Source organism: Gymnoscopelus braueri (assembly GCF_963280865.1).
Source record: "Gymnoscopelus braueri genome assembly, chromosome: 5".
NCBI classification, from domain to species: Eukaryota; Metazoa; Chordata; class Actinopteri; order Myctophiformes; family Myctophidae; genus Gymnoscopelus; species Gymnoscopelus braueri.
This window is the reverse complement of record NC_137606.1, coordinates 12,814,711-12,827,337: the sequence shown is the minus strand read 5'-3', so window position 1 is coordinate 12,827,337 and position 12,627 is coordinate 12,814,711. Positions and strand designations below refer to the sequence as shown.

The 12,627-nt window shown below is 42.2% G+C and overlaps 1 protein-coding gene across 1 annotated transcript in view; it reads right to left on the bottom strand.

The window, feature by feature from the left end:
• Window positions 1-12,084, bottom strand: part of LOC308085466 (tumor necrosis factor receptor superfamily member 19-like) — a 38,135-nt gene extending 26,051 nt beyond the window's left edge. Inside the window, exons 1-3 of the mRNA XM_080428629.1 lie at window positions 11,605-12,084; window positions 9,855-9,929; window positions 8,807-8,920 (exon numbers count right to left, since the gene is read on the bottom strand). Of these exons, the coding sequence (XP_080284755.1) occupies window positions 8,807-8,920; window positions 9,855-9,917 (177 nt within the window). The 5' untranslated portion in view covers window positions 9,918-9,929; window positions 11,605-12,084. The remainder of the gene's footprint in view (window positions 1-8,806; window positions 8,921-9,854; window positions 9,930-11,604) is intronic.
• Between the last annotated feature and the right edge of the window lie 543 nt (window positions 12,085-12,627).

Below are 12,627 nucleotides of genomic sequence, written 5' to 3'. Positions count from 1 at the left end.
GTTGAGTGTGGACACTATATGCTACAGCAGTGGTTCTCAAAGTGGGGTCCGGGGACCCCCAGGGGTCCTTGGGGGTACCAGGGGGTCCCCAGCAAAGCGTCACAATAATTTTAACCACTTTAACCATATCTTATACTTGGGCTATTAAAAAAATAGCATACCTACAAGCAGAGTGCCGCGCTATGAGCTTGTAGATCTGCTATTTTAGAAATATCCCTGGCACAAAACATTTTTGAGATGGGGGGTCCACACACAGCCAAATACATATCATTTCGGGGGTCCTTGACATGAAAAAGATTTGAGAACCACTGTGCTACAGTGTATTATATATAGTATTACATCACACGTCTAGCTTTGCCTCTGTCCTTCACAGTCCTCTTGTCCCACGTTGGTAAAAATGGTGGAGGCCCATTGACCTTGATGACTACCGAACAAGAACGCGGGAACATGTTGCATTCCAGCAGATCATATCATTGTATAATACCACTCTAAGTTTTTAAAAAAAAGGACCCAGCGGGTAATGACATCATTCATTGTATCGGCCTCTCTACATGCAGCTGCCCCCTCCCATCGTCCCCACTGTGTTCACCCACCACACTGCTACCGCCACCGCATTCCCCAGCCAGGAGGATGGAGGAACAGGGGGGTTGGGATGGCGGTGGGCAGCAGCGGGGGGCTCATATATCATTAAAGTGAAGGTCAGCTTCAAACAGGGGCGCTTCTCTCTTCGCCCGTGTCCCATTTCACTGCCTGGGCATGCAGTCATGCCGGAATGTGGGCACAAGGCTTCTGAAGAGTGTGTGCGTGTGCGTGTGCGTGTGCGTGTGTGCGTGTGTGTGTGTGTGTGCGCGCGCGTGTGTGCGTGTGCGTGTGCGTGCGTGTGCGTGTGTGTGTGTGTGTGTTTGTGTTAGATCTGGGGTAAGCAGGCTGGCAAGGGGGGGGGGAGGACAGCGGGAGGGGAAGAGATGTGATTGCGTGACGGTACCGTATAGAGTCGGGGTAGAACATGAGGAATTCAGTCCTTCCAGCCAAAACACATCTGAGCCTGACATTGAACCCTGGGCCAGGCCTGGCCGGAGGTGAACTAACTAGCTTAAAGGGTTGGGCAACCGCCGCAGCTGTTGTTATGAACCCAGCTCTGCCATATAAGGCTCTGCTCTCTGGCGGGACAGGGAGAGGGCAGGGCAGCGGAACAGTAGAGGTTGGTGGGGGATAATGAGAAAGTGGAGGTACTGTATAGATGTTGAGCGACTGGGGGGGGGCAGAAGAAAGAAGCCTTTGCTGCCCAAAGTTTCAAGCCCATGACCTTGTCTTCCTGTGGAGATAATGAGGGCCAGAAGCCAAGGCAGCACAGTAGAGGAGATAGGTTGGCACTGCAGCCAGCGGTGTAAAGTAACTAAGTACATTTACTTAAGTACTGTACTTGTGTACAATTTTGAGGTATTTGTACTTTATTTGAGTATTCCCATTTTCCAATACTTTTACTTCTACTCCACTACATCTCAGAGGCAAATATTATACTTTTACTCCACTACAATTATTTGAAAATGTTAGTTATAGTTACTTTTCAGACATTAATTATTACATTATAAAACATACATTAACCACTTTAGCCTTATTTTATACCTAGACTATTTGAAAATAGCAGATCTACAAGCTAGCATCGCGGCGCGTTGTGAGCTTCTAGATCTGCTATTTTCAAAAATGTTTGTACTTTTACTTTTGGTACTTTAAGTACATTTTGATACCAATACTTTTGTACTTTTACTCAAGTACATTTTTAATTCCGGACTTTTACTTGTAACAGAGTACTTCTACATTGCAGTATTGATACTTTTACTTAAGTAAAACATTTGAGTACTTTTTCCACCACTGACTGCAGCATCGATACTAAAACCTGGTCCCTGTATGAGGGCTGCAGGGGGCCAACCGCCAGGGTAGAGATGCACAGTTAACTCTTTGACGAGGGAACTCGTCAGATTCTGCTAAGGCGCACCCTGCTACTGACGAGTCTGACGGGTTTCGTGTTTTCAATGGTTTTCCACCAGATGGCGCTGTTCGCTATACCCAATGAATGATGCTATCACTGCCAGATGACAGACCCCGGAATTGAAATCATTTAAAAACAGCTTGTTTACTTCCTGTCTATTCGTTGTGGGAAAATGGCTTTATCTCTGTTTCTGCTGCTTTACGGCAAAAACAAGCCACATTCAACAGGCCACAGCTATGCAACGGATTACCGCGACCGGATTATATATTTTTTCCTATACTACAAGACCCCTGTGCGTGTAAGGAGGCGATCGCCGTGAGGACAGCGATCACAGAAGATATTCCATGATTTTTCAAAGGTCAGTAAAAATCGCTCGCTTTCGCTGGCAGTAGCGTCCCACTATTACACTATCACTCTGGCAGTTGAAGAGTTAATCATGTATGTACTGTACGTGTACCTCATAATTTGAGTCACGTCTGCAATAATGAGGTAGTTCATTGTCCCATCGTATCGTCCACGAGCTTACAGCATTTAACCGTCTATCTCTACTGCAGGGTGCTTCGGTTCAGACTGGGGAATAGGATTCTTTGAGGGTTGCAGCACATCCCGACTTTATGAATCCAGATGATGAAGTAATGGAGGGCCCATGGAGAATCCATCTCCGCTATAAGCCCCAGTGTTGGCTTCAGCCTCTGCCCATGTGGCACCACATGGCCGGAATCAGGGGCTGTTGCCACGTACGCACACAGCAGGGCAGGGCAACCGAGCTAACTTCTTTCTCCCCCTCCCCTCCCTCCGCTCTATGCAGGCAGCACAGGCACCATCTCAGGAGTGATCTCTTTGTTCGCCCGGCAACAAAGCCCCGACAGAAGGGCTGACACCCTAACCTGATTGAGTGTGGCAGCTTGAAAGTGAGAAAAGATCTCTGGTGATTCGAGATGAAATGGTCAAAAAAAAAAAAGCTAAGTTCAATAATAATAAAAAAAAGAACCTGGCAAACTCTATAGCCTTTAAGAACTATTTCCAAAATGGCGATCTGTCCCATAAGACAGACAACCATGAGAACATACAGTATAAGAACATACAGTATGTTAACCCATTAAGACCGGGAACGCATCTGTGTCATTTTAAGATTTCTTTGGGCTATTCAAAAAATAGCAGATCTACAAGCTCATAGCGCGGCACCCACGCTATGAGCTTGTAGATCTGCTTTTTTTTTTTTTAAGTCGTGGAAAATTTGTGCAAATCTTTGAATATGTTTTGTTCCAGGGACCCCCAGAAACAAAGATTTGAGTTACAAATGTTGGCTTTAAAAATATATATATTCAAAGATTTGCACACATTTTCACGATTTTTTTTCTCCAAAAAAGCAGATCTACAAGCTCATAGCGTGGCACCGAGTGCCACGCTATGAGCTTGTAGATATGCTATTTTTGAATAGCCAAAGAAATCTAAAAATTACACAGACGCGTTCCCGGATTGAATGCGTTAAAGAGAATAAAAGTGCTGCATGGGTCTGCTTGGAGTCCCGTTTGTATCAACCGGTAGTCATACGTATATTCAGGACTCACTTCATCAGTGTGTTTTTTAGCCAATTAGCCAATCAGTTACAGTGTTGGCCGACTCACTGATTGACCTTGATGAAAACTAAGTTGAAAAGGCCCCTGTGTTTTAAAATCTCCCTTCCCCTCCCTCCTCCAATCTTCTACCTATCTGGTGTGGGGGGGGTGGTGGGGGGGTCGAGAATGCCAAGCAAAACAGCGGGCAGAGAGGGGAGGCTGGCTGGGAGCTGAAGCATGTTCAGACGGGGAGATGTTTCAGAGATTAAGAGAGGGAATCACACGACTCTCTCCAGGGGAGGCCGGTCATCTGATCTGCTTATGAAATGGTGCGGAAAACAATGCAAGGTTGTTAAAGGCGGCGTGCCCTTCTAGCCATGCTGCTGCAGACACACACTTTCCCTGCCTCTCTCTGCATGAAGACACGCACGCACGCACGCACGCACGCACGCACGCACGCACGCACGCACGCACGCACGCACGCACGCACGCACGCACGCACACACGCACGCACGCACGCACGCACGCACGCACGCACGCACGCACGCACGCACGCACGCACGCACGCAAATCAAACACATGTTTCTTTACCTAGAATATCTTTCTTATACACAAATATTGTAGTAATACTGTCATTCAGTGGTGTAAAGTAACTAAGTACATTTACTCAAGTACTGTACTTAAGTAAAATTATATTGGAGTATTTCCAGTGTTCGGTAGTTTTACTTCTACTCCACTACATCTCAGAGGCAAATATTGTACTTTTACTCACTACAATTATTTGAAAACTTTAGTTGCTAGTTACTTTGTAGATTTTGATCATTACAACACATAGCCTACATTACCCACTTCAGCCCTAGCCTATATACATTTCGGCCATTTGAAAATAGCCGATCTACAAGCTCACAATGCGTCGCAATGCGACGCATTGTGAGCTTGTAGATCTGCTATTTTCAAAATATTTTTATACATTTGAAACATACTTTCTACTTTTGGTACTTTGAGTACATTTTCATACCAAATACTTTTGTACTTTTACTCAAGTAAATGTTGTCATTGTCTGTATACTGTACCATGGCTTTGACCCATGTAGTGCTTAATAATTGGTTGCTTATAAAGTTGGTGATTGACAAACTTAAGCTTGTTTGACTTTTGCACTTATTTTGAGTCATTGAGAATGAGCACTGATTGGCTATATGTAAAAGCTCTCTTTCACCGTTTCTCTCTTGCTCTCTCTCTCTCCCTCTAACTATCCATCTGCCGACATACTCTGTCTTTCGCCCTCCAATGCAAGCCAGCAGTCCTCGGCCCCACAAGGGTGACCATGGGAAATGCTACTCTCTTTTCAGTGCTGTCGACACATCAAAGAGATCTTGCCTCTTTGCCAGGAGCCAACGTTACCATCGAGCACTGGAAGGCAGTCACCACCACACAGTAAAATCCTCGGTGTTAAGTGTATTAATCTTTACACTCTCAAGAGTCATATTAACACTGAGGATTTTACTGTGCAAACTCTTACTGCTCCATTTTTTGATGCAAAGCCAATGGAGATCAACTCGCCACACAAGATAGCAAAGAACCAAACAAAATAAAATACAAAGAGAAAGACAGATAGATTGTTATGAATGACGTTCCCTCTGCGTGGGTGGTTCTTTTAGCTTCAGTCAGTGTAGAGGAGCTAATTGATGTTTGTCAGCCTGCCTTTAATACAGAAAGACACACACACACGCACACGCAGACGCGCACGCACACGCACACACACACACACACACACACACACACACACACACACACACACACACACACAGCGGCAGACTTCCAGAGCAAACTGGGGCACATTCCTTTGGGATCTCTATGGCAGCCGCAACAGAGGAACGCCGAAAGTCTGCTTCCCCTCTCAACTACCATGGCACACTCTGGCCCTCTATGAGTGGTGCTACTGGTCTGGAAAAAGACTGCAAAATAATCTATTGTAATTATTGTTGATGCATTTCTGTAAATGCAGTACACTGCTGACAAGCAAATGTGTGCAAAATCATATTAATACTAATTCTAATATTAACATTAATTTATCTGATTCTCTGGTTTCTTTTTAGCACTTTGAAAAGAATACACGCTGTTAGTGAATATACCATAAAATGCTCATGTTTTGGGACATATTCAGGTTTGCAGGCAATTAATAGTTTCCTCCTATGTCAAACTTGACTGGTTTTTGAGGGGATGTCTGAATTACCTTTGTTCCTTAATAAAAAGTTACAACCTCTTGAAGTACATAAATTACAGTGATTTCAGATAATTGTGCATCCCTACTGGTCTGGAGCAAAGGATTTTCAGAATGTGGACGTATTGATCAAGGTTACAGGTCTTACACCCAGAAAGCTTCTCTGGATGTAGGTGGCCAGTTAGTTTGTGTGCACAAAATGTACTATGCACAGCAATAGTCCTGATGTCAATTGTGTCTGAGTTATATAAATGAGTGGTATTTTAAAGCGTGATTGACCTTGATGACCTATAGGTTAAACTGGGTGCACACCTATGATTTTATATGGTACATTTAAATAGTTGGATACTTTTATTGAAAGTTATAGTAGCCTACTGCTGCTTCCCCCAGCAAACCCCCCCCCCCGCCCCTCTCTCTTGACACAAAATACACACATGCATGCACATACACACACACACACACGCACGCACGCACGCACGCACGCACGCACGCACGCACGCACGCACGCACGCACGCACGCACGCACGCACGCACGCACGCACGCACGCACGCACGCACGCACGCATGCACACACACACACACACACACACACACACACACACACACACACACACACACACATCTGTGTCCCATCTCTCTCTACACCACTGTCAAAACAAAAATCAGAAAGCCTTCAAAGTAAAGTAACCCCACGAACAGAAAAACTACTTTGCGAAGCCTTCTGAATACAGACAGGGGGCCGAGTCTCTCTAATGCGGGCCAGGCATCCCGCTACCTTTAAAAAAAAAAGAGCAAGCCAAGCAGCCAATTATTAACCAGGACCCTGGGGCGTCTAGCTGCGTTTCGTGCCTGTTGATCTGCCACAGGAACACGAGGACTACTTCAGGACTACTGAAGCGTATTACAGACCACAGAGTGCATGTCTGCGCCAACCAAGATGAAAGGCAGCTAGGCTTAAACAGCATGTGTGCAACAGATGTCAAGGGGTGATAGGGTGTAAGATCGGATACTGTAGGTTAGTCTTTTTTTCCACCTGCATGTACCTGTGCATTATATACACAGGTACATGCAGGTGAGAAAAAAAAGTTGTTTAAGTGGGTGAATATGTTGCAGCTATTAGAGGAACGTCTTTTGAAAAGGACATGTACTGTAGGCTTTCTCTTGCAAAAAGGGCATATTATCTGTTAGCTAGAGTAAGTTTTTCACTTACAAAGGACACCAAAATAGAATTGCCCTTGTTTTTGAAATATTGATTGATTAGTTTCAGTTTCTCACAGTGGTGGAAAAAGTACTCAAATGTTTTACTTAAGTAAGAGTATCAATACTGCAATGTAGAAGTACTCTGTTACAAGTGAAAGTCCGGAATTCAAACTGTACTTGAGTAAAAGTACAAAAGTATCAAGTATCAAAGTACCAAAAGTACTAAAATGCATGAAAATTGCAGATCCACAAGCTCACAACGCGCTGCGATGCGACGCGTTGTGAGCTTGTACATCGGCTATTTTCAAATAGCCTAGGTATAAAATAGGGCTAAAGTGGTTAATGACTGTTTTGTAATGTAATTTATATCTGCAAAGTAACTAGTGACTAAAGTTTTCAAATAATTGTAGTGCAATATTTGCCTCTGAGATGTAGTGGAGTAGAAGTAAAAGTATAGACAATTGAAAATACTCCAGTAAAGTAAAAGTACCTCAAAATTGGACTTGAGTAAATGTACTTAGCTACTTTACACCACTGGTTTCTCATAGAAAACCTTTTCTGAGATGGATATATATAGTGTGTTGGGTTCCTCATTTGCTTACCAAACTTCAACTAATGCCATTCAAGGCCTGTTTGTACAAAGCACACACACAGACATACATGGCTATGGTGGTGAAAAAAGAAATTGCGGTGAGCAGCAAGCAAGCATAGGCATGGCTTATTTCAAACAGCAGAGACAATGAGCTGGAGAGGGAGGAAAAACAATGGAGTCCATTCAACTGCAGAAGGTCAAAAGTAATGGGTGTGACGGATTAAAGAAGGGCCGGTGTTCAACAAAAGCTAATAATTATTTGGCTGCTCACTCCATGAAAGGGAGGAAGTAATAAATAATTTTAGGTGCCCTGGAAAAGACGCACTTCTCTAAACAAGGACAAACATTTTGTTCCTGTTCTGGTCTTTTTCCCGTGTTTGAAGAGAGAAGGTCCTTTTTTTTCTTTTTTCTTTTTTAGTCACAGAGGGAATGATTTATCCAAGTTTCTTTTTTTAGTTCAAGGAAATAACAGGGTGATTCAAAGCACCAGGTTCTGATCCCTTCCTACCTACTCTTTCCTTTGTGGAGGCTGTGCCAGTTTTCTTCAGCTTACACAGTGTGGCAGAAGCTGCACAGAACACCAGCTTATTTCCCCACAAACGTCAATTGTGTTCACAGCAAAATTGAGTTCACTCAAACAGGGTTTTAGTCAAAGATGGAGCTACAACATGGGCATTTAACCCATTAAAACCGGGAACGCATCTTGTGTCATTTTAGATTTCTTTGGCTATTCAAAAATTAGCAGATATACAAGCTCATAGCGCAGCACTTGTAGATCTGCTATTTTTGAAAGAAAGAATTTAAAATGTGTGCAAATCTTATATATACATTTTTAACTCTGGAAGGTTTTAGCTTCTGGGGGTCCCTGGAACAAAATAATTTGAGATTGGGGTCCGCGGACCAATACATATAATTTTAGTGGTTTGAGAACCACTGATATTATAGCAACATAAGTAAAAAAAATAAAAACAAAACAAAACAACTGTTAGGAATAGGATTTAGAAGCCATTTGTAGAATCCCCAGAAGCAAATATTTGAGTTAAAAATGTTTGCTTTAAAAAATATATATTTCAAAGATTTGCACACATTTTCACGATTTAAAAAAATATGTATAGCTCTGTGCCACGCTATGAGCTTGTAGATCTGCTATTTTTGAATAACCAAAGAAATCTTAAAAATAACCCAGAAGATGCATTCCCGGTCTTAAATGGGTTAAACAGATCACTATAGGCCGGGGCTCGAACCTTCGATAGCTCCTGCCCGGCGTCGCACTGCTTGCACGGCTTGCAGCTGCCAAACGGGTCCTTGTACTCCTGCTCTCTGCACTCTCTGGTCTCCTCCTCGGCCCTCACGGGAACCTGAGAGCCAACAGTAGATTTTGGCAAAAGGGGGGGGGGGCAGGTTTAGGGATTCCTGCGTTTCATCACGGCTTTCATCAGTAACACATAATGCCGACTGAACCCAGAGCTATGCACCATAATCCCCCCTTCATAATAGTTCCAGTATTTCAGGCCCCGCAGGGCTTTTTGACTCCTCTTGAAAGAAAAGGTTTTGATACTGTTGCATATCTTCCCATCGCGCACAGAGGGGGGGGGGAGCAGCAGTTACTGCCAGGAGACAACAGATGTTTACAATAAATGTAATGATGAGTTGTGGTTGATACTAGGGAATGAATGGGTTAACAATTATCAGAGGTGTAAAGTAACTAAAGTACATTTACTCAAGTGCTGTACTTAAGCACAATTCTGAGGTACTTTTACTTTACTGGAGTATTTCCAATTGTCTATACTTTTACTTTTAATCCACTACATCTCAGAGGCAAATGTTGCACTTTTACTCCACTACAATTATTTGAAAACTTTACTACTTTGCAGATATAAATAGTTCTCATCGGCTATTTGAAAATAGGCTATTTGAAAATAGCCGATCTACAAGCTCGCAACGCGTCGCGACGCGTTGTGAGCTTGTAGATCTGCTAATTTCAAAAATGTTTGTACTTTTACTTTTGGTACTTTAAGTACATTTTGATACCAATACTTTTGTACTTTTACTTCAATTTTGAATTCCAGTTCTACATTGCCGTATTGATACTTTTATTATTAGTAAAACATGTGAGAACTTTTTCCACCACTGACAATTTTCCAAAGGCTATGAACGTGCAGACACTATGATAATAATTCATAATAATAAACATTCTCATGTAGGCACTATATCAAAACAAAATTAAAGTGATTTGAAGGAAGCCATGTTGTTATTGGATAATATAATTGTAATGAATAAGAATATATTTACCAGAGATGAGTATATCACATGGACCGTCAGCAGTAAGAAGGTGTGCCGAAGCAGCCAGGCCATTCTGATGGACTGCTGTTTGAGACGGATATAGCAAAGATACCACATAACATTAAGCATGTAGTAAGTGGTGTGTGTGTGTGTGTGTGTGTGTGTGTGTGTGTGTGTGTGTGTGTGTGTGTGTGTGTGTGTGTGTGTGTGTGTGTGTGTGTGTGTGTGTGTGTGTGTGTGTGTGTGTGTGTGTGTGTGTGTGTGCGTGCGTGTGCGTGCGCGTGTGTGTGTGTGTGTGTGAAATCCAAATGATTGCATACAATATTTCAATTTATGTGTTGGGGGGGAGAGGTGAGCTCAACAAGTAGCCTATTCAAGTAATAGCTACTTAATTAAAAAATTGTCAAAATCCTACATTATTGTATATTCCATCATACACAAAAATAAGCTGTAATTTATAAAGGAGAACGTATAACAGTCATACACAAAAAATCTATCGTTAATGTATTTGGTGGCCAATCCCAATTGTATTCAACCTACTCTATATTCCATGTTTGTAAGAGAGACATTAGGCTACATGCGTGGCTACATGCGTGTTAAACATCTGTCCTTAAACAACTTTGTAATTATTTACAAATAGCATCAAACCCATTTTCTCATTTGAATTATTCCATGTACAAGTTTGTAGGACAACTCAGCAACAGCATATGAAAATCTGAAATAGTTAGGTCCCCATGAACTTTACCCAGTGGTGGAAAGTAACTAAGTACATTTACTCAAGTACTGTACTTAAGTACAATTTTGAGGTACTTTTACTTTGCTGGAGTATTTCCAATTTTCCGTACTTTTACTCCATTACGTCTCAGGGGCAAATATTGGACTTTTTACTCCACTACAATTATTTGAAAACTTTAGTTACTAGTTACTTTGTAGATTTTGATTATTATTACAAAACATACATTAACCACTTCAGCGCTATAACATTTTGGCAATTTGAAAATAGCTTGTAGATCTGCTATTTTCAAAAGATTTTTATACATTTGAAAACTTGTGAAATGAGACATTATGCATAATGAGTACTTTCTACTTTTGGTACATTTTGATGCCAATACTAAGTAAATTTTGAATTCCGAACTTTTACTTGTAACAGACTATTTCAACAATAGGGTATTGATACTTTTACTTAAGTACAACATGTGAGTACTTTTTCACCACCACTGACATTACCACATAATAACCACTACAGCTGCACAGTTTAACGATCACACAATAATATCCAACACAACAATAACAAATGACAAAAACAAAACAACAAAACAACTATCCTACCAGCTTGTAGATCTGCTATTTTCAAAATATGTTTTAAACATTTTGAATATTATTACAAAACATGCATGAACCACTTCAGCCCTATTACACATTTCGGCCATTTGAAAATAGCCGATCTACAAGCTCACAGTGCATGGCGATGTGACGCATATTGTGAACTTGTAGATCTGCTATTTTCAAAAGATTTTTTTAAACATGTTGAACTTGTGAAATGGGACATTCTGCATGATGAGTACTTTTACTTTTGGTACTTTAAGTACATTTGGATGCCAATACGTTTGTACTTTTACTCAAGTAAATTTTGAATTCCGGACTTTTACTTGTAACAGAGTATTATCTAGAGATCATTGCAGCATTGATACTTATAAAAAAAAAAGTACTTTTTCCCACCACTGCAAAAAACAACAACAACAAAACAACATGATCTTACCTGCTATAAAACGCGTGGTGGATCACAGTTTTAAAGCAGATCGTGCACCGGGTCAGGGTCTGCACACCATCCCAGTCCTGAGTCCTGGTCCGTGCCCGTCTGTCTCTCTGTCTCTCTGCCGCTCCGCTCCAAAGTAACCAGCCAGTTGGGTTGTTCCAGCCGCCGTAGGAGATCAAAGGGAGCTGAAGCATGTAATCTGATCTCCGATCAGCGAGCACAGGCTACATCAAAGACAACTCCGAAACAGTACCATTATTATTATGATCATGTGATCAACACAGAGAACTTTTTTCTTCTTCTACCAAGCGATCGCTCTTTAATTAAAAAAAAAAACGACTGGATGCAAAAAAAGTTTTTATGGGGGGGGTGGGAAATGCACGATGGAATTAAGAATTGAGTGGTTATTCCCTATTATCCGCATTGAAATGGTGATGTCTCCCTCCCTCTCTCTCTCTCTCTCTCTCTCTCTCTCTCTCTCTCTCTAGCTGTGCTCCCTCTCTATCTCTCTCTATCCCTCCCCCTCTCTCTCTGTGTGTGTGTGAGTGCTCCCTCTGTCTGCTCTGACTGCAGTGTTTGTGTGGTTTATCTGAGGGCTGTGGCTCTTTGATGCCAGCTCTGCCCTGCTGGGACCAAAGGGAGATGATCTGAAAGTCGGTGGAGTCTAGTCTAGTCTAGATCCCATCGCCCGAATGCCTGCTCGGTCCCGTCGCGTTATTGGCTCCTCGTTTGGTTGTCAGGCAACCAGTGGTTCTCAAACTTTTTACATGTTATTTGATTGTCAAGGACCCCTAAAATTGATGTATTGGATTCTGAAAAGGTTTTGTAGAGAGTAGAGACCTCAGAAGTCAGAAGAGAAGCTTTGTTTGTTAAAAGGATCCCTGGCTAATAAGCCTTATATGCTTTAATATGTTGATGCTAAATTAACTAATTTGTTGGGGACCCCCCAAGGACCCCTGACCCCTGCGTCCCCGGAGCGCACTTTGAGAACAACTGATTTAGGTGTGTGCTGCAACTCAAAGACAG